This window comes from Mesocricetus auratus, unplaced genomic scaffold, assembly GCF_017639785.1.
Source record: "Mesocricetus auratus isolate SY011 unplaced genomic scaffold, BCM_Maur_2.0 Super-Scaffold_6731, whole genome shotgun sequence".
Classification (NCBI taxonomy): domain Eukaryota; kingdom Metazoa; phylum Chordata; class Mammalia; order Rodentia; family Cricetidae; genus Mesocricetus; species Mesocricetus auratus.
In genome coordinates this window covers 8988724-9015171 of record NW_024429185.1, presented here as the reverse complement: position 1 = coordinate 9015171, position 26448 = coordinate 8988724, and the positions used below count along the sequence as shown (strand labels likewise).

General features: G+C 43.3%; 2 protein-coding genes across 6 annotated transcripts in view; both read right to left on the bottom strand.

Moving 5' to 3' along the window:
- Positions 1–1220: 1220 nt before the first annotated feature.
- Positions 1221–17082, bottom strand: Msmo1 (methylsterol monooxygenase 1). 3 transcript variants are annotated; one of them, XM_005075184.4, is made up of 6 exons: positions 16976–17082; positions 11325–11643; positions 6914–7062; positions 5971–6097; positions 3410–3564; positions 1221–2185 (listed from the first exon to the last, which is right to left on the bottom strand). In XM_005075184.4, exons 2-6 carry the CDS (start codon positions 11577–11579, stop codon positions 1990–1992), a joined length of 882 nt encoding a protein of 293 aa, XP_005075241.1. In that variant the 5' UTR covers positions 11580–11643; positions 16976–17082; the 3' UTR covers positions 1221–1989. The 3 variants fall into 3 exon arrangements, with proteins under 3 accessions (XP_005075241.1, XP_012972644.1, XP_021085838.1); XM_013117190.3 differs by having other exon boundaries at positions 16894–17032; XM_021230179.2 differs by having other exon boundaries at positions 11325–11606; positions 16976–17028.
- Positions 17083–21314: 4232 nt separating this feature from the next.
- Positions 21315–26448, bottom strand: part of Klhl2 (kelch like family member 2) — a 110335-nt gene continuing 105201 nt past the window's right edge. For all 3 annotated transcript variants that reach the window (XM_040742232.1, XM_005075185.4, XM_040742233.1), the window contains 2 exons: positions 24310–24453; positions 21315–22429 (listed from right to left, as the gene is read on the bottom strand). In XM_040742232.1, coding sequence (XP_040598166.1) covers positions 22401–22429; positions 24310–24453 — 173 coding nt within the window. In that variant the 3' untranslated portion in view covers positions 21315–22400. The remainder of the gene's footprint in view (positions 22430–24309; positions 24454–26448) is intronic.

Genomic DNA, 26448 nt, shown 5'->3' with positions numbered 1-26448 from the left:
GAATTTAGGCAGGACCATGGAGGTAAGAAGCTTGAAGGCGTGTTGCTTTCTGCCTCTGTGGCTAGTTTAGCAGCTCATGATCAGCTAGCTCTCTATAGGTCAGGCCCACCTTCCTAGGGATGGTGCTACCCTAGGGATGGTGCTCCCACATCAATCAAGACAATCTTCATAAACACAGTGGCAGGCCAATCTGATCCAGGCAATCCCTCAGAAGACTCTGGGCTGCATCAGGTTGACAATGGAGGCCAAGCAGAACAGTGTGTTTATGTGTACGGGTTGCCTTGGGGGCCAAAGCAAGGCCACATCACATTCAGGACATGGGACCTACTCTGTGAATAGGTTGAGTAGGTTGGTGGCATAGCTGTTGTAGGATCTTTGTTGCGCATGCACAAGTCCGTAGGCTTGACTCCCCAGCATTGAGAAGAGAAAAAGGGGGTGCTATGGCATATACCAAGTTATTTACGCCTGTTTACCACCATCTCTAGCAGCAGGAGTTGCTTTCCTCCCAAACAGTTTTGTACATCCCACAGGCATGAAAGTGAAGGCGAGGACGACAAAGAGAATTTACAGGAAGTCTCATAACCAAACAGCACAGCACCGTTCTATGCCTATCCCAAAGGGCTGCAAAGAAGCAAATGGCAAACTTACACACACATAAGCACGCATGGCAGCACACGGGAGGGAGGCAGATATGGAAAAAGTCTGAAACAAGCCTGGCCAAGCATAGTGTCGTGGTTCATGTCTGTGTTTCGGCAGCTGTGAGGTTGAGGCAAGAGGATTGCTAGTGAGGTCATCCTGGGCCACACAGTAAAACCCTTCAAAGACATGGCTAGCCAGTCACGACCAGTGATTCCTACAACCCCAGCACTTGGAAAGCTGAAGCAGGGTTACAAGTTCAAGGTCAGCCTAAGATAAACAGAGCCTGTATGAAAAGCAGAACAGAAACACAAACTAATCATAGGGGATGCAGTCAGTAGTCTTTGCCTAGAAGGTATATCCTTACATGTGTGGAAAGCTGTCTAAGCCCAGCAAGTTGCCTCAGCGCTGTCACTAGGTCCCACTATGGACCAGTCACCAAGGGCACACTGCAACGACCAGCAAGGTTAGCAAGTAAAAATGGAATCATTCCTTTATTGCAAAATTTCCTTTAATGATTTCTGTGCTTTTCCTTGTAAGAATAGAAGATGACAGTTAATGGTCACAACTGAAAACTAGAGAACTGGACAAAAATCACATTTATTTCAACAGTTCTGGGTGCGGGTAGAAGTCAGTTCACAAAGCTCAAGACACGATTTCACCCAACACTTTACACACAAAAACGAGGGGTTGACAGCAGAATGAGCTCCTCAGTTTAAAAAACACCAAGTAATTTGAAAATCTTTAGACTGTAATATTCTATATACATTACATAAGAAATGAGTCAATTTACAAGAAGAATGCCGATAAAAGTTACTACGATCCTTCACAGAAAGAATAGTCCTAAACTGGTCAGCCCCAGACCAGAGCGGGCTTCAGTCACTCGCTCTGTCAGCTAATAATATATTCAATTCACGATATTTTTCATTTCTAAAAAAACACTATGTCTAAAGTCAACTAGAAGGCAAACATTATTGTTGAGAAAGTTTTGAACTGACCAATGTATGCAAAAGGCTTAAAAGGCAATGTCAACTTCAGCCTCAGGCGGTGTGAAGTGATAAATTGTACATTAATACTTCCTCTGACACCTGGAACCTTTTGGTGAGGTTAGCAATATGGCCTTTAAAGCCTCCTCATGAAAACTGTACTTAAATATATATATTTATTTGTTTCCACATATACAGAACTTGAATGTAAAGTAGAAAAGTTCCCATCTGGAAGATAATTAAAGGTCACTAATGTTCTTCTTATCACTTAGCAGCTAAGTCCGTGCTCATTTCTGCTCCCCAGAAGCAATGTTAGTTACTAGCTCCAGGTGAGGAAACACATCTCCATGAGGTGTAAGAGGGGTATTCATTCAGTCTTTTTCCCAAGCTTCTTCATCTTTTCATTGTAGGCATGATACTGGGCGTCTGTCCCAAAGATTCTGTCCCACCACGTGAAGGTGGATGCGTAATTCCCAATGAAGTTCATGTGGTGGAAATCGTGGTGCCGAGAACCCGTATAAAAGGGGATGAAGTTCAACGGGTTGAAAGGAATGTAATAACCACTGAAATGAAATGAAACGATGCAGGTTATTGATGGGACATGTCATTAACAGTCACAAGCTCATTAGCAGGCAGCACTCCGCTTTGCCCAAATCACTTCATTCCTCACATGTTTTCAAAAGGCAAACAATGGACAGGGTGTGGTGGCAGACACCACAGCCCCAGCTCTTGGGACGCTGAGCAGAAGGACCAGCAGTACATGGCCACCCTGGACTACAGAGTGAGTTCCAGGTCAGCCAGGGCTTTGAGGCCCTAGCTGGAAAACAACAACAAAATCTTATAGGAAAAGATATGTTAGACAATCTGACAGCAAGAAACAAAAGGGACTACCGTAATAGAGCAGACACACATTTTCAAGAAACACTTCTTTCTCTTTAGAGGGACCTGCCCACCACAATCTAGAAAAGATGAAAACCAAGTTCATAGCACTACTTAAGTTTATAAGGAAAAGTTGTATGAAATTAGCATCAAGTATTTACAAAGCTAAAATCCCACTGTGCTGTTTAGTTGGGGAACAAATGACTTCAAAGAGTCTTGTCTGATTTACTCTCTTTAACTTGGTATCTGAGATTGGACCTTGTCACAGTTCTAGTCTGGAAAGCGGCATCTGAAACACATCCATTTCTTACGTAAGTGCTTTCATCAGAGCCACTCAGAGATCAGCAGTGACCTTACACAGCAGATGTTACAGGTTCCAACACCCTCTGAAGACAGAGGCCCTCCATAGCAGGATTAACTGCTGGCCTTGAGCACTTTGCTTGACAAAACACATGATGTCATTTAACAAAAGGTAACAGACTAGTCTATGCAAAAACATCTATTATTTGAACTTTTACTCAATGACCCTCCCTTTAAAAATAACATGAGAGATGGCAGTGGTTTAGTGCCTGTCACGCAAGCATGAGGACTGGAGTTCAGATCTCTAGAAACCCACATGAAAGCTGGGTGGGCTACCTATAATTTAAGTCTCTAGAGGCAGGGACGGGATATATCCACAGAAGCAAGCTCACTGGCAAGACCTGGGAGTTCTAGGTTTGACTCAAACTGCTTCGGAAGAGTGATCATGTTCCCACATACCCACACACATAAAAAAAAATGTGTTCACATACAAAAGCAATCATGCTTACATACACCTCCACACACATAAAAACATTCATTTACATACTCAGGCACACCAACCCTCATGAGAAATGACATCTTCTACCTGAACAGAAAGCATTACTTACCTATGGACATCGATGGTTTCTAGCAAACGTACAGTCACCCATGCCCAAAGAAGAATTACATGATCACACAAAAGGACGATTCCAATGAAAAATCCAGTCCCGAGAATTATGGTTTCTAAAGGGTGTGCATACTCTGCTTCGATTCCGAATGGAGCCTAAACCAAGCAGAGTAAGAATTCTTTAATATATTGTGATGGTTAATTTTGTGTCAACTTGCTGTGATGTGGTTAATGTCTGAACCAGCAGATTTTATTCTTCATGAAAGTGGGTTTCATCTTCCCAAGGAAGAAGGCACTCACATGACACCTATAGATACCATACCTCACTTTTGGGTTCTGCAAAATTTGGGCCTCAGACAGCAAAAATCATTTTTTTTCACTTTCAAGGCAGGGTCTGTCTATGTAGCTGAAGTTAGCCTTGAACTCATAACACCCCCGTGTCTGCCTAAGTATTGGGATTACAGATATATACCATCAGACTTTAAATAAACCTATGTGTACAGTAACTTTGTGTTGATTCTTTCTCTGCAGAGTTGTTGTGGAATATTTGACTACACTATGTGAAGATATGTCATGGTGATTGGGTTAATAAACAAGAGAATGGTCAATAGCTAGGCAGGAGACATTGGCAGAATTTACAGATAGAGAGGAAGAGGAGGAATGTAAGTGCACAAATTACACCAGTGAGAAGCCAACAAGACAGAGGGTTCCATACAAAATGAAAGAAAGGTAAAAAGTCACATGGTAAAAAGCACATTCATAGAAGCAAGTTAATTTAAGTTATAAGAGCTAAGTCAGAAGCCTAAGCTAAGGCCAAGCTTTCATAATTAATAAATCTCCATGTCATTATTTGTGAGCTGGAGGCCTACAGAAAAATCTGACTATGGAGAACCTAAAGTGTTCAACTTATACAAAGTTTTATAAAATTATATTGTTTGTATATGTGGTGATGGTGATCCAGTTATGTATATATATATAAATACTAACAACAGTTCTTAGTAAATTTGTATCTATCAAAAGATCTAGAGATGAATTTCTTAGAAGTCATCTTTTATGGAACTTCACCTCTAATTGGACATCTATTTACCTGTTTGTGTCTGTGAATCCGAGCACAGAGATTAGAGGACACCCTTAGGGGTCAATTCTCTCCTACCACTTCACAGGATCCAGAGACCAAACTCAAGTCACTTGTCCTTTAACGCTTAATCTTTCATTTATGAATCTGTAGTTACTCTACCAACAAAGGAATGCTTATACATGCAGAGTACTCAATCTTTACTCATGGTTTTATCGTCTGAGGTTACATTTATCCTACATTTACTCTATTAACTATTGTCCTAAAGTATTAAGTGGAAAAACTCAAGAAACAACGTTTTAAATTGTGTATCATTCTGAGTAATGTAATATCAGTCTCGGCCCTCCCAATGGGAATCACTCTTTTGTCCAGTGTTTATATCCTGAATACATTCTCTGTCCAGTAGTTAGTTTAGCTGTCTTAGTTATCAGCATGTATCTTGTCCATGTTTTGAGGTATTTACTGAGACCTATATAAAAGCACATCTGATTTAAAAAATAATTTGCTCTGGAAATGTACTTCAACTGACTAATTGCTTTAGTTTACATAGTAAACATTTATTGTTTTTGCATTTGATTTAAATAACCCTTGCATTACTATGATCAGTACCAACCTGCCCGCTGTGTCAGAATGCCCACCAGTAGGGTGAGAATCTCAACTATTATGCGTAATAATCTTTAAAGTCTCAATTACAGTAAACTGTAAATTTAAAAATACATACATGTAGAGAGATCTTATGCACCCAAAGCGATTCACGATTCACATGCATTCACATTATGCTTCGGGTATGTAAGATCTCTCCCTACACATACATATTTATTTAACTTTAATTACATGTATGCGTGCCTGCATACATGAGTGCAGGAGCCTGTGGTTATGAGAGCAGATGTGCTCTTAACCACTGAGCCATCTCTCCAGTTCCTACCATGAAGATCTGACACTGAAGAAAACTTCTAGGCCTGGTTCTGTATATATGTGTACATTTTCTTCATTACCATGCCAGTAGAAAAGGAAATAAAGGGCCCAAGAGATGGCTCAGTGGGTAAAGCTGCTCCCTCTGCAAGCCTGCAGAGTTGATTTTGATTCCTAGAGTCCATATCGAAAGGAGAAGGGGGAGAAGGCTGGAGATGGGCTGGTGGTTAAAAGCATTTGCTGCTCTTGCAAGAGGACACAGATTCCGTTCCCAGCACCCACACTGGTTAGCTCCAACTGCCTGTAACGCCAGTTCCAAGAGTCCAACACCTTGTTCTGACTCTGAGGGCATCTGCACACATTGGGTAAAAATCCACACACACAGACACACATTAAAAGAGATTCAAGGTAGGAGAGCAGACTCCACAAAGTTGTCCTCTGACCCTACATGTGTCCTACCTGTCATATCATGTGTGTGCATATTTATTTTATTATTGTTATCATTATGAAAGGACATGAGATTAGAATACCACTGATTGCTTCTAAGAAAAAGCTGAAGTATGATTCTAACATACCTGAAACTCATGGTGGATTTTATGAATGTACTTATAAATCCTCTTGTGGTGAAGGAGTCTGTGCAGGAAATAGTGCCAGGTGTCCTCAATGATTGCACAGCCCAAGCATCTTGCCAAAATCATAAACCTGTGAGAGGCAAATATTAATGAATGCAGAGGAACCACCACTTAGCATGACCCATCAGATATTCTATAACCAAACACCTAGTCCTCAGTTGGACCTCACAATAAATCCTTCAAGCTGCAAGATAGCTGAGCTGGGTGTGGTGGGCCACACTTTTAATTCCAGCACTCAGGAGGTAGAGGAAGGCAGATCCCTGAGTTTGAGGCCAACCTAGTCTACAGAGTAAGCTCCAAGCTAGCCAGGGCTACACAGAGAGACCTGTGTAGAAACAGAACACTGGTAGGTAAGCTACATGCTACTGTCCGAAAGGGGGGGTGGGGCTAAGAATTTGACCGTATTTTCATAGTATTTTATATTGGTGTTAAGAAACCAACGTCTAAAGTTAATGGTAAAGCAATTGTTTGTTTTCTACCCTAGATACACTTAGCTTAAATAAAATGATGAAAAATAATTTGTATATAAGCGCGTACAGGCCTCTTAGGCAGGCTACAGACTAGCTAGGTAACCCAGGAAGATGATGGAACTTCAGGCCATCCCCCTCACCTCCTAAGTGTTGGGACCACAGGCATATGCTACCACATTCTGTTTAAATGATTCCATTTAAAAAGTGGACTCTGAATCTGCATTTGGTTAGCTACAGGGGTGAGGAACACCCACAAGGAGTGACCGTGGACTTAGGTTCTGGTACATGTATGTCCAGTTACATGGGGCCATAGTAAGTTTCAGAGTATTAACCAACTGAAGAGGCTAACATTAAGGAAAACTGAATTGAAAGATAAACCATGACTGAACACAAACATCAAATCATCACCGACATACCATCTCGGCATTCTTTCCCAATCATAAGGAATACTGAAATACTCTGTGAAATAGTACGTCCCACAAATCATAGGCAGCTGAATACAAAAATGATTAAAGATAAGTCCTTTTAAACACTTCCACTGGCCTTCTAAGGTTTCCGGTTTATCCTATAAAGAGAGAGGGAAAAAATCACAATGTTTAAAACTAGTCTGTTGTCAGTAGCTCAGCTGAACAAGCAAAAATAAATTCTTTAGATTTTCTCTAACGTGTTTAATCCCTAAGTCCTATGCTATATAGGTTCAGTTTATGCTACAGTGGCAAGGGATCTTGACAACTACTATAATTACTGTCAATAGGTTTTGAAAAAAAAACGTTAATAGACAAATATGATGACAATGACCTAAAGCTAACCTAAGAAGCACCGCGAGATGAATACCTAACTATCTAGGCTTTGCTGTCTACAGGACACTTTCTGAAGAAGTGAATTATGTTAAGTTTACATTGAGTGCCCCACCTGAAGCCTGCACGAGCAGTGGCAGACAGTTCTTACCACAATGGCGACTGACTGCATCTAGGTGCTCAGTGTTCATACAGAAATAAGCCCCTTCTGTATACACCGTGAGAGCTATGAGCTGTTCTTACAACCCAGGATCTCCCGACATGTCTTCTCTGTTGAGTACATGTGCTTGCACAAAAGACAAACAATAAAATATGTATGAACAAGACAAAACTATCCTTTCTCGAAGACTCAACCTATAGGCTTGGACTAGAATGTTGAACTAACCAGTAGCCAGCTCATGGGCTGCATGCTCACAGGGAAATCAGTTTCCTCAGCCATAAAACAAATAGGCTACACACCGTAATTACGACTGCCTTTGTGTGTCTACGCTAAGGATTCTTTGACCATACTCCAAACCTCTCATGTATGATGGAAGCCTAACCTGAACTGTCAGGCTTATTTGAGAAGATACCTCTAGCTCTGGGGCTAGACTCTTCATTCTCGAGCTTAGAATCCTAGTACTCATGAGGCAGAGGCAGGCAGACCTCTGTGAGTTTGAGGCCAGCCCAGTCTACAGAGTGAGTTCCAGTACAGTCAAGGCTACACAGAGAAATCCCGTCTCAAAAAAGTGGGTGGAATGAGAACAGGAGAAAATGCCACCTGCCGGGCGGTGGTGGCACACACCTTTAATACCAGCACTCGGGAGGCAGAGGCAGGCGGATCTCTGTGAGTCCGAGGCCAGCCTGGTCTAAAAGAGCTAGTTCCAGGACAGCCTCCAAAGCCACAGAGAAACCCTGTCTTGAAAAACCAAAAAAAAAAAAAAAAAAAAAAAAAAACTACCTTAGTGTGGATGCCTGCCCTGGGCATGCATGTAAAACAAAATAATCAACTACTATTACAAGGAATAAAACCATAGGCTGTGCTGCTCATATGGTATGTACAAGCTTGGCTAAGAAGACATTAAATGTATGCCTAGTACAATACCAAAACTTACCACTCTTTACTTAATATGCTTATCTGTACTGGGGTACCCACACTGGGGCTATGAACTTCCCTGATGCTTTAGGTAGGTCTCTCTTTGAGAACTTATCAAAATGTCATTTTTTAAAAAAGAAACAATCCCTGCATCCTGCTTTACCCGTCATGCATATAAAGCTTCCTCTAGTTGGAAGCAGCCAGGTTACCAGTTTCTTCAAAGCGGAAAGTACTCAGTACTGTGTAATCATCATAGCACTCTAGTTTTTCTGTGGATGGGAGGAGTCTTACCTGCGTCTATGTCTGTGTACCATGAGCATGCCTGTGCCCTGGAGGGCAGAAGAGGGCGCTGGAGTTAGAGACCTTTGTGAGCTGCACATGGGTGCTGAGAATCAAACCCAGGTCTTCTGGAAAAGCCGCCAGGGCTCTTAACCACTGATCCATCTTGCCAGCCCCTAGCCCCCCCCACCTGCCCTCTTTTCTGGTGAGCAGGGAGGTGTGCAATACTTTTTTGAGTCAAGGTCTTGTGTGTCTTATGGTGGCCTCACACTTCCTAAGTAGCAGAGAATAACCTTGAACCTGCACCCCAGCGCTAAGATTACAGGTGTGCCCCACGCCCTGCTGAGGACATCCCTGGGAGGCCTGCTCTTTTCTCAAGGGGAATGGAGGAGCAGTGGATCTGGGGGAAGAGTTGGGGGGACTGGAAGGAGGGGGGCTGCAGTGAGAATATAGTGTATGATAGAATAAAGAGAAGGGGGGGACTTAAAAGGTTCCATGTGGTAAATAATATAATTCTTGAATATTTTATGGTGACTTTCTAAGGCACTGAGCAAAAGACATGAATTGGTTTGTCCTTGTTTCAATCACACTGTGTGCTTTCAGAACTCACAAATAGAACTAACCTCCATGATTTGATTTTTCATTTAATTGACTGTGCTGTGGGGCGGGAGGGTAGAGCCCAGGATCTGGCTGCCTTTCTTCTCTTTGTTTTGCTCTATTGTACACTGTTGTTATTCATACAAGTCCCATTCTGTAGCCCTGACTGGCCTAGGGCTTACTATATAAGCCAGACTGAGATCCACTTGCCTCTCTACTGGGCTCCAGGGTCTTGCATAGGCCAGACAAATGCTCTCCTACTGAGCTTCAACTGTAGGTTTTGTTTTCTTCTCAACCCCTTTAGGCTGTGACAACTTGCAGCCGTTCTCTCAAACCTTTCATTAGTTGTACCCAATTAGACTGTGGGTTTCGTTCCTCCTGTGTGTGCCTGTACTGACTTCACGCCTTGTGAGCCCTCCAACGGTGACTACATCCTCAGCCCCACTTTCGCTTTTGCCTTCCACATTTCCTTCTAAGGCCGCCCACACACCCTGGGTAGAGCAGCTCTCCTCTGGACCCGATACCACCACCTATGACAGTCAGTCAGCAGCAGAGGGCAGTGGAGGGAGACAGCGCACTTCAGCTTGCTGGCCACCAGACGAATCGGCTTTACTTACAAATGACGCAGTGGATGATACACAGCGGCCAGAGTCACCTCAGTGACTCAGAATTTAGACATTTACAGAGCTGTTTTCCACTCAAGCCCTTTCATCAGAAGCTCCTTGGATGTGTTTCAACTAACTGAGGCCGACAGGGCATCCTTTCAACTACCTCCCTCTTTGTTCCCTTTCCCGTTTCTCTCTCCTTGGCCCAGAGTCCACAGGTGCCTGGTGCCTATGTTAGCTGCCGAGGAACCTGTGTGAGTCCCTCCTCACAGTGACTCACCGGGAGTGGCCACAAAGTCAAGAGACTGAGGAGACATAACCCCCACACCCAGCAAATCAGATGAACACTCAGCGTCTACTTTTGCCACTGTTGTGTGCCCTTGAGTTTAGTTGGTTTAGATTAGCAATGGTGGCATAAAAGACAAAACAAAACAAAAGCCCTAAACAAACAAACAAAAAATCCTGCACTCAGGAGATGAAAGTGAGAAGATCACAAGTTCAAGGTCAGCCCGGGTATACTCGGTGATACTGGTGGACTAAGTGTTGACAAGTCCTTCCTGTCTCTATACTTGTCCAAATGCTCTTAAAAAGCATGCTAAGAAAATAGCCTACATATTAGTAAGAGTTCATTCTGCCACCTTTGTTTAAGACTAAGACGGAGTACAGTTGTACCTGAGTACCTTGTCACGTACACAGTGGGCTTGCAAGACACATCTAACACACTGAAACAAATACCGACGACACAAGGTCCCCCACGTCTGTGTTTGGGACCGTAAGAAAGCTGCTGGCTACCTATCGTGTGTATGGATCTTCCCATATTAACACTCAACTAGATTTGCTAGGCTGTGGGAAGAACACCAGCAAAGCAGCCACAAACCCCTCTGCACCTCTTCTTTCCCCCCAGAGAGTCTGCTTTCCAGAATGGGAGTCACAGGTGGGGCTTGAAAAAACATGTGGGCTGAGGATTACACCCAGGGCCTCCAGCATGTAGACCTACACAGGCTACATCTGTCAGCTAATTTAAAAACTAAAGTTTACAAATCCCAATTAGGTAAGTGTTACATCTTCTTAAAACCCACTTTTACAGACAATTCTTTGAAACACCATCAATAATGATCTACATTTGTTTTATCTAACAAACCATCAACTAGCAGTCTGAGACTACTGAACACTTTCAAAAGTACATAAGTACACAGTGAAACACAGCTATGAAAATAAAAACACCAACATGTCTCTCGAAGCAATTTAATTTGGATAGTTGGTAAAATAATAGCCTAGACCTTCATTGGGTTGAATTAAACTACTATGGAAATTAACTTCCCTATTCCCTTACTGCCTTCTAAAGGTATTCCTGAGCATTTAAAGCCATGTAAATAGCTTTATTATATTTCTACTGGACCACACTGATGAGAGTCTCTCAAAGCTCAATGTTCTTGAAAAACATCCAATTTGATCACATGTGTAGCATACTCACCTTTTGAATTTTGTACTTTCTCATGTAAGGTATAAATTGGAATAAAAAGCCAGGTAAAGAGAACATGAAATAGATGGCTTCATGAACTATGAGTGACCCCCAGGTTGCGATCTGGAACTTTGTGTAGTTATCCAACATGTAGCCCCAGGCGTTCTTAAAGGGCTCCTGCAGAGGGTTCTCAGGCAGCAGTGAATCCACATACTCCACTGCCAGCGATGCGGAGCTGAAGATGTCGGCGCTTTTGTTTGCGGCCATTTTCAAATCTGTGAGGAGCCTTTATTTCTGTAGTCAGTAAGCAAATAAGCAAAACGATGAAATCCTGAAAAAGAGCACAAAAATATCTTCTGATACTACTAAGTGGCAGTTTCTAAACAAGGACTAGTTTCTTAGGTTATAAACACGATTAAAAATAACCTACTGAATGCTATCTTCATCTCCACTTGTAGACACTGATTTAAAAACTCTGTGTTCCTTTCTACAGTAATATCTGAAAGAACAGTGGAAAAGGGACTCCAAGCTAACTTTCTGCTGCCAAGATGGCTCAGGGCCCACTTGCCAAGCAATGTTCTGAGTTCAATCCCTGTAACCCAAGTAAAGATAAAAAGAGAAGTGACTCCACAAAACTACATTCTGATTTAGACAGACAGACAGACACACACACACCGTAAAACCAAAAAGAAACCAAAAGTTTGCCAAAAGTGACTAAGCAAAAGTTAAATTCTGAGAAGAACAAAATGGTGGTCATAAACAAAGCCAAGGAACAAATGTCAAACTACAAAAAGCATCCCAACACATGACAAAGAAGGACACAGAGTACTTTAGAAAAAACCCAGTAAAAAAACAACAAAGGCCATTCACAGGCAGTTCACAGAACAATAAGGCCAAATGGTGCCCCCAAACCACACAGGTTTAGTTAGGGGCTGGGAAGATGAATCAGTCAGTACAGTGCCTGCTGTATGAGCACAAGTACTGGGTTCAGATTCCCAGCACCCCCATAAAAGTGAGATACAGTGGTGGGCATCTGTAACCCCAGCACTCAAATCAAGGTGCTCCAGGGTCAGTGAGGGATCTGTCTGAAATAAGGTATACAACAACTGAGGGGACCAGCCAACACTGACCTGCAGCCTCCACAGGAAAACCGCACAGGCAGGCACACCCACACAAACATAGACCAAACACAAAGCAAGAAACTGCCTTCCTTCAAGGAGGAACTGTATCCCAATGAGATCCTTTTACCCAAGTGGCAAAGCTTCTCAAGTTCAACAATACCCGAAGAGGCATTATCCACACTGTTGGCTTGGGACAAACCAGCTTAGCATTTGAAGAAAAAGAAAAAAATCAGCAGTAGTGACATATCCCCAAAATACCTCTTTCCTTTAACTCAGGAGTAGAAGACAAACATGCTAAGCTAAAAGGAAGCACAGCTTCTAATTAGCAACAGATTTTAAAAGAATATGCAAGTCCACAAGCACGATATGAGTTAAATAAATTCTATCAATTCCTTCCACAGGCAATAATACAGCTGTTTACATCTGCAATCCCAGTACTTGAGAACCCGAGGCAGAGACACGTCTGAAAGTTCACAGTTAACCTGGACTACACGGGAAGACATCCTCAAGATGTCTCCAATAAGATAACAACTGCCTGTAACTCCAGCTCCCAGTATCAGATTCCCTCTTCAGGCACCTATAGCTACATGCGTGAGGATCTCCCTAACTGTCCCCTATATACAGGTAATAAAAGTTACATTAAAAACTTACATTAAGAAATTCTATTTTGTGTAGGATGATATGTAAAATCTAGTCTTAACCCCAAAGACACATTTATAGAATAGCATGTATAGCAAGAGCCAAATATGGCTATGTAAAGCGAAAGTCCTTGTTTTTGTGTGTGTGTGTGTGTGCAAATCACCTATTTCCTGTATATACCCTGATCTTATGCATGTGTGCATAGTACATAAACAAACAAAATGAACAGGACAAAAACCGCTTATACAGTGGTGGTCTGTGAAAAGAGACTTAAGACGAAAAACAAGGAGGAAAACCTTTCCCTGCTATACTTTCTATACAATTTTACTTTCTTTTCCTTCTTTCTCTTTTTTTTAAGGCAAGGTTTCTCTGTCTGTCCTGAAACTTGTTCTGTAGACCAGGTTGGCCTTGGACTCAGAGATCCACCTGCCTCTGTCTTCTGAGTGCTAGGATTAAAGACATCACACACAAATTAACTTCAGTAATTTTAATTTCTTAAATGAGAATATATTGTACCTATTTAATAAATGCTAGCCTAGCGGTCACCAATCTAGCATGATGAACTTCATTTGTGAAAAAAAATCCCTGCTGTTCTTAATTTATGAATTGATGGGCCATTCCATAAAAACCAAACCAAACAGAAACCATATCTTACGGCTCAGTTGGTAAAGTGCTTGCCCAGCACACAGAGCCCTCCATTTGTAGCATCCCATAAACTGGGCATAGTGCTGTGTACCCAGCACTTTGGAGGCAGAGGCAGGAGGATCACAAGTTCAAGATGATTCTTGGCTACAACATAACATGCTCAATGCCATAATTTTTGAGACATAATCACATAAAAGCATTTTTATAGTCTTAGAAGAGTTCACAAGAGGCACTATCATTTCTAAATTGACCTCTTATCCTGTTCTATGTAAGAGACCTCAGGAAGCTAAACCACCTTCCTTCAGGCCTTCAAACTCACTCAGTGCTTTCTGTCCCACCCCTTAGCCAATGGCTTACCCCGTCATGTCCCTGCTGGCCTCAACAATTTGTCCTCATTTTTTTCAAGTCTTCCTGTGTTCTCATCTCACCAAGGACATAGTTCCCCTTTATCCTTTCTCATCTCATAAATTTCATGGACCTGAAACCCACTTCTTCATCCTAAAGATTACAAATGGGACTGGAGACTGTGGCCAGCAGTTAAGAGCACTTTCTGCTCTTCCAAAGGACCTGGGTTCAGTTCCCAGCACTTGCATGTTGGTTCACAGCCATCTCTAACTCCAGTTCCAGGAAATCTGACACCAAGGGTACCACAGACACAGACACAGGTAAAACACTCAATAGACATAAAACAAATAATTTTTATTTAATAATAATAAAACATATTCAAATCCCTTTCTAGAGAAAATTTCCCTACCCATCACTTACAAGGCTGAGCTGGAAAGGTGGTGAGTTCCAAGCCAGCCTGGCTCCAGTGAGATACTGTCTAGGAATAGGGAAGAGAAGAGACAGGAGGAAGGAGAGGGGAGAAGAAGGGGGAGGAGGCAGAAAAGAATTCCCAATCTCCATCATCTGTTCCAGGCCTCTGCTGTGCATACTTCTCAAAAGACAATTCCAGACAAAAGTGCCACCCTCCCCCACCCACACTGGTCTCCATATTGACAATCATCTACTACAGAGTTGCAAAACACTAGATGATCACTCCAATTTCCATTTTTCCTGAGGTCATTACCAAATTTGCCAAGACCAATGAATACCACTTTCTACTACATGTTCTAAATTTTGTGGATGATAAAACTCTGAACCCCAATTATATCATCTGAAAACAAAATGTGACAATAACTCTTCTGGTAAACCCAAGACACTGCATACGTTGAGTGCTGGACACAAGACCTGGTACACTGCACAATTATTGAGCACCTTCTACAGGATAGGTATGTGCTGTCATTTCAAGCTGAACCCTGCCACACTACCATGAGGCAGAGGTACATTTATTATCGTTGGTTTTCAATGATAAGCTGAGGTTTAGAATCAATAAATAACCTGCCCAAAGTCACAGACGCTGAGTGGAGGAGCCCATATACTCACTAACGAACAATGGTCACAATTAACATTAGTGTAAAAGCCTATAGCTTACCCAGGCCTTCTTCCTAGGAGGCCCTACTCCCACTGACTTCATTTTCTCACTTCCCATTATTTTCTATTCTCATCAGTGCACCCAACTTAATCTTTAAAAAAAAATCATTAAGTCCCCCTGCTGTCTAATCCAGTATCCTTTGGAGCTCATTTCATTTGACCAAACTGGATGATTCCTTTCTTTCTTTCTCCTTCCTTCCTTCCTTCCTTCCTTCCTTCCTTCCTTCCTTCCTTCCTTCCCATGAGAGTTTTAGTTCAAGGTGGCCTTCAACTATGAAATAAGGATGGCCTTGAACTCCTGATCCTCCTGCCTCCACAGAGGGCTGGGACTACACCTAACAACAATCACGAAGATCTGACATTTTTCCTTGGCTCATGGAATTCTACAGATTTTTTCTGACAAATATTTGTGTCTATAATGTGCAGTCACTGCGCTACTCCTGCCTTCCCTCCTGGACATCCCAAAACGATCTGACAGGTAGGATACAAGGGAAACTACAGAGGGCTGTGAGGACAGAGGAGCAGGGTTTCTGAGCAAAAGCACTTTCTACACTGAGACTTGGACATGACATGACGTGGAGGGGACCCGATTACAACAGAGCTGTGGTGGGATAAAGGTGCTATAGTAGAGAAGACGACAAAGGAAGGAAAGGATGCTCTCAATTCGGCCTCTTTAACCAGGAAGTTCTGACGTTCCTCCTAACCAACACTGTCCTGGATAATTCTATATATATCTATGATATCCATTATCTACAACTCTTCTCTAGATATAGGTTCTGATTATCCGCAAGGTTGCTGGTCATCTTCACCCAAAGACAGTTTGGATCTGGGTCGACCCTCAAGGCATCCTAAAGTTTACCAGATACTCCTCCCATGCTCGCTTTAATGCGTAACTTGAGGGACCTCATCATCGCCAACGTAAGTTCTAGTCCCTCCCAACTCAATGCCCTCGAATAAGTTTTCCAACTCCCACACAATATTGAGACAGAGTTCAGTTATCCCGAGTTAACCCTCTGTAATGAAGGGAGGAAAACGGGCAAGTAATTGTCAGTTGAACAAATCATCAGAGAAAGTAACGAACAGGAAAGGTTTTATTGAAGTGAACATTCTGCCTCCTCATCTTTGAACAACCTGCTCGCCTGGAAACTCGATCTGAGTCAGGTAGACTAGATCAGGGTGTGGGAGGCAAAACGCGAGGAAGAAATGTAGTGATAGATCTGATTAACTCAGAGCCTGGCTGACACTCTGAGTCCCTCTTTTGGCACTGCAGCTTAGAGAAGGCCTAAGGCAAAGCGTCAGGTTCCACCCAAACAAGAGTTAAACCTTCACGGTTCGTGGGGCAGCAGCATCCTTACAGGTGAAGACTGGATCCCTCATCTATGCACCCCGGTCTCATGTGGAATCACCCATCATAGAACCACATGGGGTTCCCTGCACCCCACGCCTCGCGACTGAATGTGGCCAGCCTCCTAACCATCTCCTACTCATCTGCTAGGTGCCTGAGACACCTTCCCAGAGCCACAGACCCAGAACGCACCTCACTCCCGCCCCCCGTGCTTTGGTAAAGTTTCTGAGACTTGAGTCAGTGATCCAGACTCCGAATGACAGCAAACTCTTTAAAGGGCAGGAGTTCCATCGCTTGAGAACCTCGCCTCCTTCCCTGGAGTCTTGCACAGCCAGGTTCCTTCCCACCGCATCCTTACCGGCCCCGCCGCTCCGGTCCCGAGGGTCCCCGTCTCAGCCACCCTCCACGCGACCCGGAGCCCGGCTCGAAATGCTCCTCACCTGGCGTCCGGCGATGGACTGCGGTCTGGGCGCAGTACCCACCGGTGCAGCGGCCTCCTCACTACTTCTCCCGGGTCAGGGGCGGGGCCCGGAGGGCGCGGCCGCTCCCTCCTGCCATCATTGGTCCGCCCTGCGCCCGCCCCGCCCTCGCGGTGCAGCGATTGGTCCGTCCCGCGACCCGGGAGCGTGTGACTCGAGTCAACGAATTCTGGCGGCGCCGGCCATTGGCTCCCCGGATGGAGTGAGGATAGTGAGACCCGCGCGGACAGCCAGTCGTCGGCGTCGCAGCGCAGCTGGAGGCGGGGCGCCGCGGGAGCGCGTGACGGCGTGACGGGGCGGGGAAGCCGTGCACCCGGCGTCGCCGTGGCAACCAAGAGGCAGGTTCCTAAAGCGCCCGGTGCCCTGGGCGCGCAGGGTAACATCTTGTCGCTTCCGCTGGTTTCATGCAGAGCCCGGGGGGAAAATGTAGTACGGATGTTTTTAAAAACTCATTTTTTTTTGTTTTGTTTTTAGTCTTGCCTTCCTGGGTTTATTCTGGATTTCGAACTTTCTCGAGACAGCACTCATGCAGTCTGGCCTCTGAACTGATGTGTGGCTTGAGGATGACCTTCAACTCTAATCCTCCTGCTTCCTTTGGATCATCTGTCTTGCTTCCCATGTCCTATAATAAGTGAAGCTTTTTTAAGTTTTATTTTTCTTAGTATATTCAGTGTCTCTGTATGCGTTCACAGGACAGCTTGGGGAGTCGGTTCTCCCCTTTCACCATGTGGTTCTGGGGATTGACCTCAGATGGCCAGCCTTGTGTTCAATGAGCCCAGTAATTGTCTTTTAATCAGTCTCTGTGTGTGGAAAACATGGTGCACTGTAGCTCCTGCAGTAACCCGGAGGGACAGTTGCCACCATCCCCAGGTCGCAGATGAGAGAAGTTGGAGACACTTAGGGGTGATTCTGCTGAGGCCTTGGTGAGGTAGCTCAGTGGTAGAGTTTCGCCCTCAGCATTCTAAGGGCCCAGTGTTCCACACGCAGAAATCGGATCAAACTCAAGGGAGTTGTCTTCGCTCTGGGGTGTCGGGACTTGGACCCGAGTCAGGAAGTGAGCTAAGAAAGCCCGAGTTTGTATACGGCAGTTGCTTTGTGGAACAGTGAGTCCCCTAAGACAGGAAAGCTAAGCCTATAGCTCTAGACACCAAAGCCGTATCCAGTGTGGTGGTGACGGGTGATGGGTAGCAGGCTTTCTTTGGGGCCACCAACCAGCTTCCTAATCATGACAACAGACATGCTATCAGGAGACAGGGAAGGCTCGGGAGGCCTCAACTTTGGACACAGAACTAGAGCAGCCAAGGGATGTGGAGATCAAGAGAAATAATCTTCCTAAAAGACCACCTTCCCCCAACTGGTTATCCAGGACCAAATGGTCACCCCTGGAAACGTACATGCAAGTAACATTATACAGACTGGTTGTATTTTTATATTTAGGAAAATATAGCTAACAACATTGAAGGAAACAAAAGGCTATGAATTTGGGAGAGAACAAGGGGGTACATGGGAAGGGGTAGGAGGAGGAAAGGGAAGGGGTAAATAATGGAATTATAATTAAAAAACAAAAATAAAAGCAGTTCCTTCCAGACTTGAGTGAAGCTCAAGGGAGCTGTGCTGCCTATTCTTGAATCTGCTTGGCTGGAAGCAGAGAGGCCTAGTGTATACAGTGTCGTTTATGCTGCCAGATGACTTGGTTCTACCCCATTCCTTAAGGCTCTGACCCTCTGCTGTGTATTGTATCACACAGTACTACCTAGTCATGTGCTGTGTAGGCCTTATTTCAGTTTGCTCTTAATCAAAGGGCCATCTGTAGACTTTTTGGAGTAAAGGTAATGCATGAATGGAACCATACTTTAGAGTTGCGTTTCTCAGATTCTAAGCCCAGGGTGTTCCACGTTTTAAAGGAAAGTCTCACTTTGGTGAGATTTGTGACATTGTACTATGTGTGCCAATTGTGAGTTTGGAGACGTTTCTTACAAAGCAAAGGAAAGCCAGCCTACAGGCCACAACCCTAGAGAAGTTAAGTAACAAAGAGATAAAGAGGACCTTAAGACAGACATGGATCTGTCCAGCATGTGGGTGGGGGTGGCCTCCTGAGTAAATTGGGATCATGGGGGGCAAGGGGAAGAGTGAAGGGAAGGAGAGTGGAAAAATGTATAGCTCTATAACAAAAGGAAAATATAAAAGAAACAAGTAAAAGAGACATTTCCTTGACTCTTATTGCAAAAATTAAGACAATGAGTAGTGGTAATGTCACTGGATTTCATAAGATTTGAAAAAAATCCTTTTTTTTGTGCCTGAGTCCTAGACAGGTTATATTTCACTGTGCCTAAGCCTTAGCTGCAGGGGAATAAGCCAATCGAATTACCTAATCTCCACTTCTCTCCACTGTAAATCTCCACGGTTCAAGATCTAAGAGTTGGACCATTTCCCAGGGATACATTCCGTTCAACTGACCACATATCTTCTGGCTATAACCCTAAATCTGAATCCATAATCAATGTTTACTGAGTACCTTTTGACTTGTGGCTTGATCAAACTGGGAAGATGAAGGTTGGAATAGGGGAAGGAGGCATATTCAAAGTCTTCTACCATCAGTTAGGAATCCAGCGACTGACAAACCTTGACAAGCAAGAAAGAACGAGAAAGCCAAGACAAAGCTGTCCGACAAGCCAAGTAATTAATCCCTGCTATCCTAACAGACTGAAATTACAAAGTAAGAAACACTTTAACAATTGTAGGGAAAACTTGCATTGACTGGGAATTTAGAAGAATCACATGAGATGTTACTTGGTTTTGGTTCTGTCGCTCTCACTATGCCCTAGGTTCCTACTGTCCAAGTCTGATTACCAAGTGAGCTCACACAATTTATACTAATGAGACGACTTACGGCGGGGTCCCTAGGATCCCTCAGGCAGGCACCAGTCACCCAGCAGGGGAAGGAGACTATTGGGCAAGACCTGTTAGAGTGGTTGAGAAAGCGATTAGAGAGTAGTGGCACTGAGAAGACACACGGAACCTCCACCCTTACCTCAGCACGTCTCTTGATCTGCACGCTTTGCAAAGCTCCCAAACCAAACCACAATACACCCCCTATGTGGCGCTGCACATCTTTAATCCCAGCACTCAGGAGGCAAAGGCAGGTGGGGTTTAAGGCCCCTTCTGTCTAGCAAATTCCAGGGCAGCCAGGGCTGTATCTGAGACCCTGTCTCATGAACCAGTAAAATCATGCAAACCAGAACATGTCGTGTCTGCCCACGTTGTAAGCTAGCCTAGCGGGGAGATGGCACACAAGGGAGTGTCACTGCTGTCTGTTTTTAGGCAGTTGGGAAGAAGTGCCAGTGATTGTCAACTGGAGTGGGCGTGGGTAGGCTGGTGGGGCAGAGCCCTTGGCCTTGTGGGATGTGACACTCCTCCTGGTAGAGAGGAACTGAACTATGCAGGAATAGCCTTGGGAGAACTGCAGATGTGGGTGGGCACTCCACACACATGCACTCACAGAAACAGTGTGTTGTGACAAGGGAAAGGATCATTTCTCCATTACCAGGATAGGTAAGGAGAGACAAGGTCTGTATCCTGCTCTTGCTGCTTCTGTGAGACATGGCCGAGTTTCACTAGATCCCTGACATGTTTGCTAATAAAGGCTATGCTGGGAGGCTGCGCTTAATGTGGAAATTCCTGTTCCCTCCAGTGAACACAGACCCTTCCTGGTGAGATTCTGTCTTCCTTTATAAGGGAGACTTGACTGTGTAGCGTGGTTCTGTTTACATTTGAACAATTTTTACAGCTACAGAGGAATGGTATCCTATGTTTCTTTCCTGATGATTATAACTTGCCAGCAGTCTGAGTTAACCCTTTAGCTACAGGATCGGATTACTTCCTTTCAATCCCACCCTTCCTGCTTTGTCCGGCACGTCACCCCACTCGCATCTCCCTTCGTATTTATTATCAAAGCAAGAGTTCCCAACTGGGTTCCCCCTTCCATCAATACTACTACCTTTTTTTAAATCTCTGGATACTGATCATAAAAAGCAAGGAAATATAAAAAGTTTAAGTTGAACCATTAAACTTTGATGGCTGAGGTCAGTTTTCCTTCAAGAACAACTCCCAGTGGCATCAGTTACTGCTTTAATAGATTTAGAGTACAAGTTACTTGAGCAAAAAACTAAAATTACAGATTGGTTAGGGACATGAAAAACTATATACATTTATGAAGTTGGAGAACCCAGGTTTTGCAAAAAAAAAAAAAAAACAGGCAAATGAGTCACACAGGTAAAAATCAAGGACATTGTGAAACAAATAATATACAAACTTTTATTCAAAGATAATTCAAGAAAGACACATGTTGGTCATCTTTAAAGAGATTAATCGAAGATCTCAGAAAAACTATCTGCTCAATACACATGGTTACTCACAGAAAGCTTTCTCTTCCATTAATAGCAGCAAAATTTATACACACAGAAAAAAATTCTTAAGACCATGCAAATTCAATTGAATTCCATACATTCATTATATTCATCAAAAACCTGCAGGTATGTTCATGCCAAAGATGTTACTTTAAGAAAAAAAAATTAAAAACACACACCAAAACATGACCAAGGTGAAACTAAAGAAAATAATAAATAAGCATAATTTATATTTTATTTTAAAAAGTTTGGCATCACACATATTAAAGTGTGTTACACCGTGTTCATTCCTCAGAAGTGGCATTTTAAAGTGTTAAGCATTGTTAAATATCAAAAAATACAACTCTGTTTTACAATGTAGTACTGGCATAATTCAAAGTACTGTGCCAATTATAAATAGATAATCAAGTTTCAAACATCTTTTCAAACATATTTAAAGGAAAGCATATAGACACACATTTATATGCACACAATTTATTATATTCATGTAATCAAAGATATTTATAAAAGCAGACAGTTTCATCCCCCAACTATGCTGTATACTTACATAGATTTTAATCTGTCCAAAGAGTTTTCTGTTCCCAGTAGAGATTTTTTAGGAGGAAGAATAAAGATAAAACTTAATTTTACAAGAACACACGTTAACTTTATTCTCTTTCACAAAATAATCCGTAGTCATTCGAGGCTGATAAGAACTGGTTTTATGAAAGCGACGGCTGCCTAAACACCACAGAGTAGAGACTATAGTCTAGGTCTCCTGTTTAGTCAGTCAGCTGCTGCTCGGTGCAGAGAAAGCCTACACGGTTGCTTCTACCAAAAATAATCTTCAGTATCCGAGGCCTCTAAAGGCAGATGGTCTCGTCCTCTCTGAGACGTAAAGTGCAGCTACAATTGGAGAAGCGCTAGGCTCTCAGTCACTTCAGAAATACTTGTCAACGGCAGTTTCTCATGTATAGACACGCTGAAATCATCTTCCAGGCTCATAACGGTTTATCAATAACTGTGACCCCTGCACGAAGGAACGAAGAAATAAAACACATCACAGGCAATGTTCTGTGCCTTGGAGACAATCTAGAATTCCCCACTGCTAAAGCCACAAGCACCACATTTGTTCAGGCTGGAGAGATGGCTTAGAGGCTAAAGACACTCACTGACTGCTCTTCTACAGGATCTGGGTTCAATTCCCAGCACCCATATGGTGGGTCAGAGCAATCTGTTCAGTTCATCTTCTCCTGGTCTACGTGGACACCAAGCAGGTATGCAGAATGCAGGCAGGCAGGCAAAACACCCACACACATATAAGAAATTAACAACTAAAAGTTACATGTGTTTATTTTATGCGTGTGTGCATGAGTGTTTTGCCTGCATCTGTGTCTGTGCGTCACATACATGCCTAGTGAACTCAGAAGTCAGACAAGGGCAAGGATGGCCTGGTACTTACTGGGTTAGGATGGCTGTTAACGCATCATTGGGGTACTAGGAACTGAACCCAGGTACCATGTAAAAGCAACAAGGGCTCCCAATGTCTACACCATCTTTCCAGCTTTCATCATTTCCTTTTTTTTTTTTTTTTAATAAAGCTTTTTCCTTAAGGAAAAAAAAAGTACTTACTTTTGTCACTTAATTATGTTTATATATGTGTATGCCTGAGTATGGGTTTATGCACGCGTGAGTGTGGGTGCCAAAGAGTCTAGAAGGGGCTGTCCTGGAGCTGGATCCTCAGTGAAAGCAGCAACTATTCTTGACCCCAAGCCATCTTGAACCTCCTTGCCTTACCATTTTAACACATATGGCCATGAAAGCTCTGCTTAGGTCTGAATAAATTCTATATACATCAGACTTCTGGGCCTAGAGCTTTTTTTTTTTTTTAACTTTGAAGTTACTATTGGGGAGATTTTGCTTTAGTCAGAAAAATAACAAATTCTACTGACTACTTGAAGGGTCAGAAAACATGCTGGAGGGTGGATATGTCCATCATCTTGATCATCGTGGCGATGGTGGTCTGTCTTGTGGGGATGTATAAGAGCCAACACACTAAAATGCACAATAGCTGTTCTATGTCAGTTATGACTCAACGAAATAGTTGGAAATTCTTTTCCCTAACCCTGCATCATTTTATTCTGGAATCCTGCTATACAGTTTCCTGTGACGTGCCATCTTGGAAGACGGGTAGACAGCAGTGATGATTAATTAGTAAAAATTAATACCCCCCCAGGATTATATTAACTCCATTACACTCTGTTACTTAAAACATCATCAGACTTACCAAATATAAAATACGTAGTTTTAAAGACACCATTACATTAAAGATTAGTATAATTTCTCTTATTGAGATAACGGGCCAGAAATTACATAATTCAACCAATGGTATACTAAAGTAAGGCATTCTACCATGTCCCGCGGGCAATGCACTGAGATGGTCATACTTGTTTTTAATTAATTCCTCTTTTTATGGGGTAAAGAAGCCATGTGTCACAGCACAGGTATAGAGGTAAGAAGACAACTTGTGGGAGTCATTTTGCTCATTCCATCATGCAGGTCCCAGGGGCTGAACTCAGGTCACCAGGCTTGGCGAGAGCCTTTGTCCACTGAACACTCTTGCTGGCCCCTTTGCCAGACTTCTTGGTTAAGGGATAAAAGTTGAGGTATAATGAACCGCTCTCCACCATATACTGCTTTTAGCCGTTAAATTACACTAAATGTTTCTGAGCTTTGATCGGGTATTTTAAGTATTACATTATGAGAATGCTCGTGCTTCATCGTCAATACACACATTTAAGGTACACTGCTTAAGCATGCGATATAAAAGATTTTCCTCTTACAGGAAAACGAGTTACACCAGGAGGATGCCACCCACATGCCAAGGGACAAAGAATGAAGTCACCGTACCTGCATAGCTTCTCCCCGTGCTCATACAAGAGGACACAACTGTCCATTTATCTGTTGTGGGGTTATAATACTCTACCGACGCCAAGTTACAGGAACCGTCATCTCCTCCAACAACATATAACAGACCGTTAACCGCACAAACACCTTGAGAAGTTGTGCAGAGAGAAAACAATTACTTCAACCTTCGAGGGAGTACAAACAATCCCCACATGCTTTCTCGGGTGATACGAGTGATGCTCCATAAACTGAGGCGGTGGGGGGTGGTGGTGATGGCATGTGAGACCTACTCTGTGCTTGAGCAGAGCTCCTACTGTGCACCGTTTACCGTATGCACCATTACTGTGCAGATATACACCATTACTGCAGCAGCTGCTGTAGATATGACTAATTCCCTTAGGTACCTCAACAGCTTTACTTGTGGGTGAGAAGGTATTTCAATAGGAAGGAAGGAAGGAGGGAGGGAGGGATGGAGGGAGGGAGGGAGACCTAGAAGGAAGGAAGGAAGGAAGGAAGGAAGGAAGGAAGGAAAGGACAAAGTGGTAAAAGGTTCTCAATGTCAGCTTTTAGGGAATTCTAAGAAAACATTAACAGAAGGTTGACATGGGTGCTGAGGCTATTATATAGCTCAACGGTAGACCAGTTGCGTAGAAGGTAAAGCATTACTCGTAATGTCAAGTTTTGCATGGCATGGTTAAGCTATTTTGTTTTCTTTATAGGGAGCTGGGTTGTAGTTCAGTAGCAGAGCACCTTCTGAGTATGTATGAGGTGCTGGGCTTAATCTCTGGCACTGCCAAAGAGATAGAAAATGGTGGTTTGTCACTGAACTGAACTCCTGGAATCCAGTGTCAGAAAGGGAGAACTGATGGGCAAAGGAGTTAAGACTGGGCTGGTTTAACCCACAGAAACAGTTGACCTGAACAAGTGGGAGTTCTTGGACTCCAGATTGATGGCTGTGTGGAAAGCATGGGACTGACCCAGACCACCTGAATGTGGGTGTCAGTGAGGAGGCCATGGGGCCATGGGTAGTATTTATCCCCAACGTACAAATAGACTTTGCCCATGCCACAATATGGGAGGCTCTCTCAGCCAGGACTCTTGGGGGAGGGCCTAGGCCCTGCCCTGGATGAAATGACAGTCACTGGAGATCCACCATGGAGGGCCTCACCCTCCCTGGGGATCTAAGTAGAGACTGGGTTGGGGACTGGGGGACCTGGTAGAGAGGACGGAGGAGGAGGGGAGGGAGAGGGAGCTGGGACTGACATGTGAAACAAGATTGTTTCTAACCTAAATAAAAAAATAATAATTATTTTAAAAATAATAATAATTCTTAACATGCATTTTAACATTCCCATGTTCTTTACATTGGAAAATAAAGGTTTGTGATCTTGGCAAAAGAAATCAAATGCAGAAAAAAAGAGAAGAAAAAAGAAGTTAAAAAAAATGGTAGCTTGTGCTGTAATCCTAGCACTCTGGAGGCTGAGGCAGGAAGATGGTGAGTTCAGGGGCAACCTGGGCACTGTACTGATCCATCTTTAAAGAGGTGCTGGGGGAAACGGTATTATTTATTTGGTTACTAGAATAAGCTTCTAGAACAACTTTTAAAACACTGATCTCTATTATAGACCACACACACACACACACACACACACACACAGTTCCTCAACCCCAAACAGGTAATACTAATTTTACTTTATTTTTCTGAACACCACAGGGTCTCACTTTGCCTTGACCTCATTGTGTAACCAAGTGATCTTAACTCCTGAGTCTGTCTCCACCCATAAGTGGTAGGATACAGGCCTGAGCCATCACTCCCAAATGTGTTTTCTTTTTGAGATAAGATCTCATTCTGTAGCCCAGGATGGCCTAAAATTCCCTCTGCAGCTCAGGGAGTTGGGGCTGCCCGGGTGAGCAATCATGCCTGGCTTGCATTATCTACTTAGTCTGACAAACACAATACCTTGACCATTTCTCCAAAATAATACTGATCTACATCATCTTGATGGCTGCATACATTTTCATGTGTATAAAAGCATGTTTATCTACTCCTTTCTTACTGGTAGTTATTTAAAAGGAGGAACAAAAAGTACCTATTATGTTTGGATATTCATAAAATTATTACTATATAATTTTTAAAAAAGA

Excerpts from the sequence above, each read along its gene's own strand:
- Msmo1 (XM_005075184.4), bottom strand. The coding sequence starts at position 11,579 with ATGGCCGCAAACAAAAGCGCCGACATCTTCAGCTCCGCATCGCTGGCA. Across the intron at positions 7,063-11,324 it reads GAAAGTACAAAATTCAAAAG|GATAAACCGGAAACCTTAGA; the intron begins GTGAGTATGCTA and ends CTCTCTTTATAG. Across the intron at positions 6,098-6,913 it reads TGGGAAAGAATGCCGAGATG|GTTTATGATTTTGGCAAGAT; the intron begins GTATGTCGGTGA and ends TGCCTCTCACAG.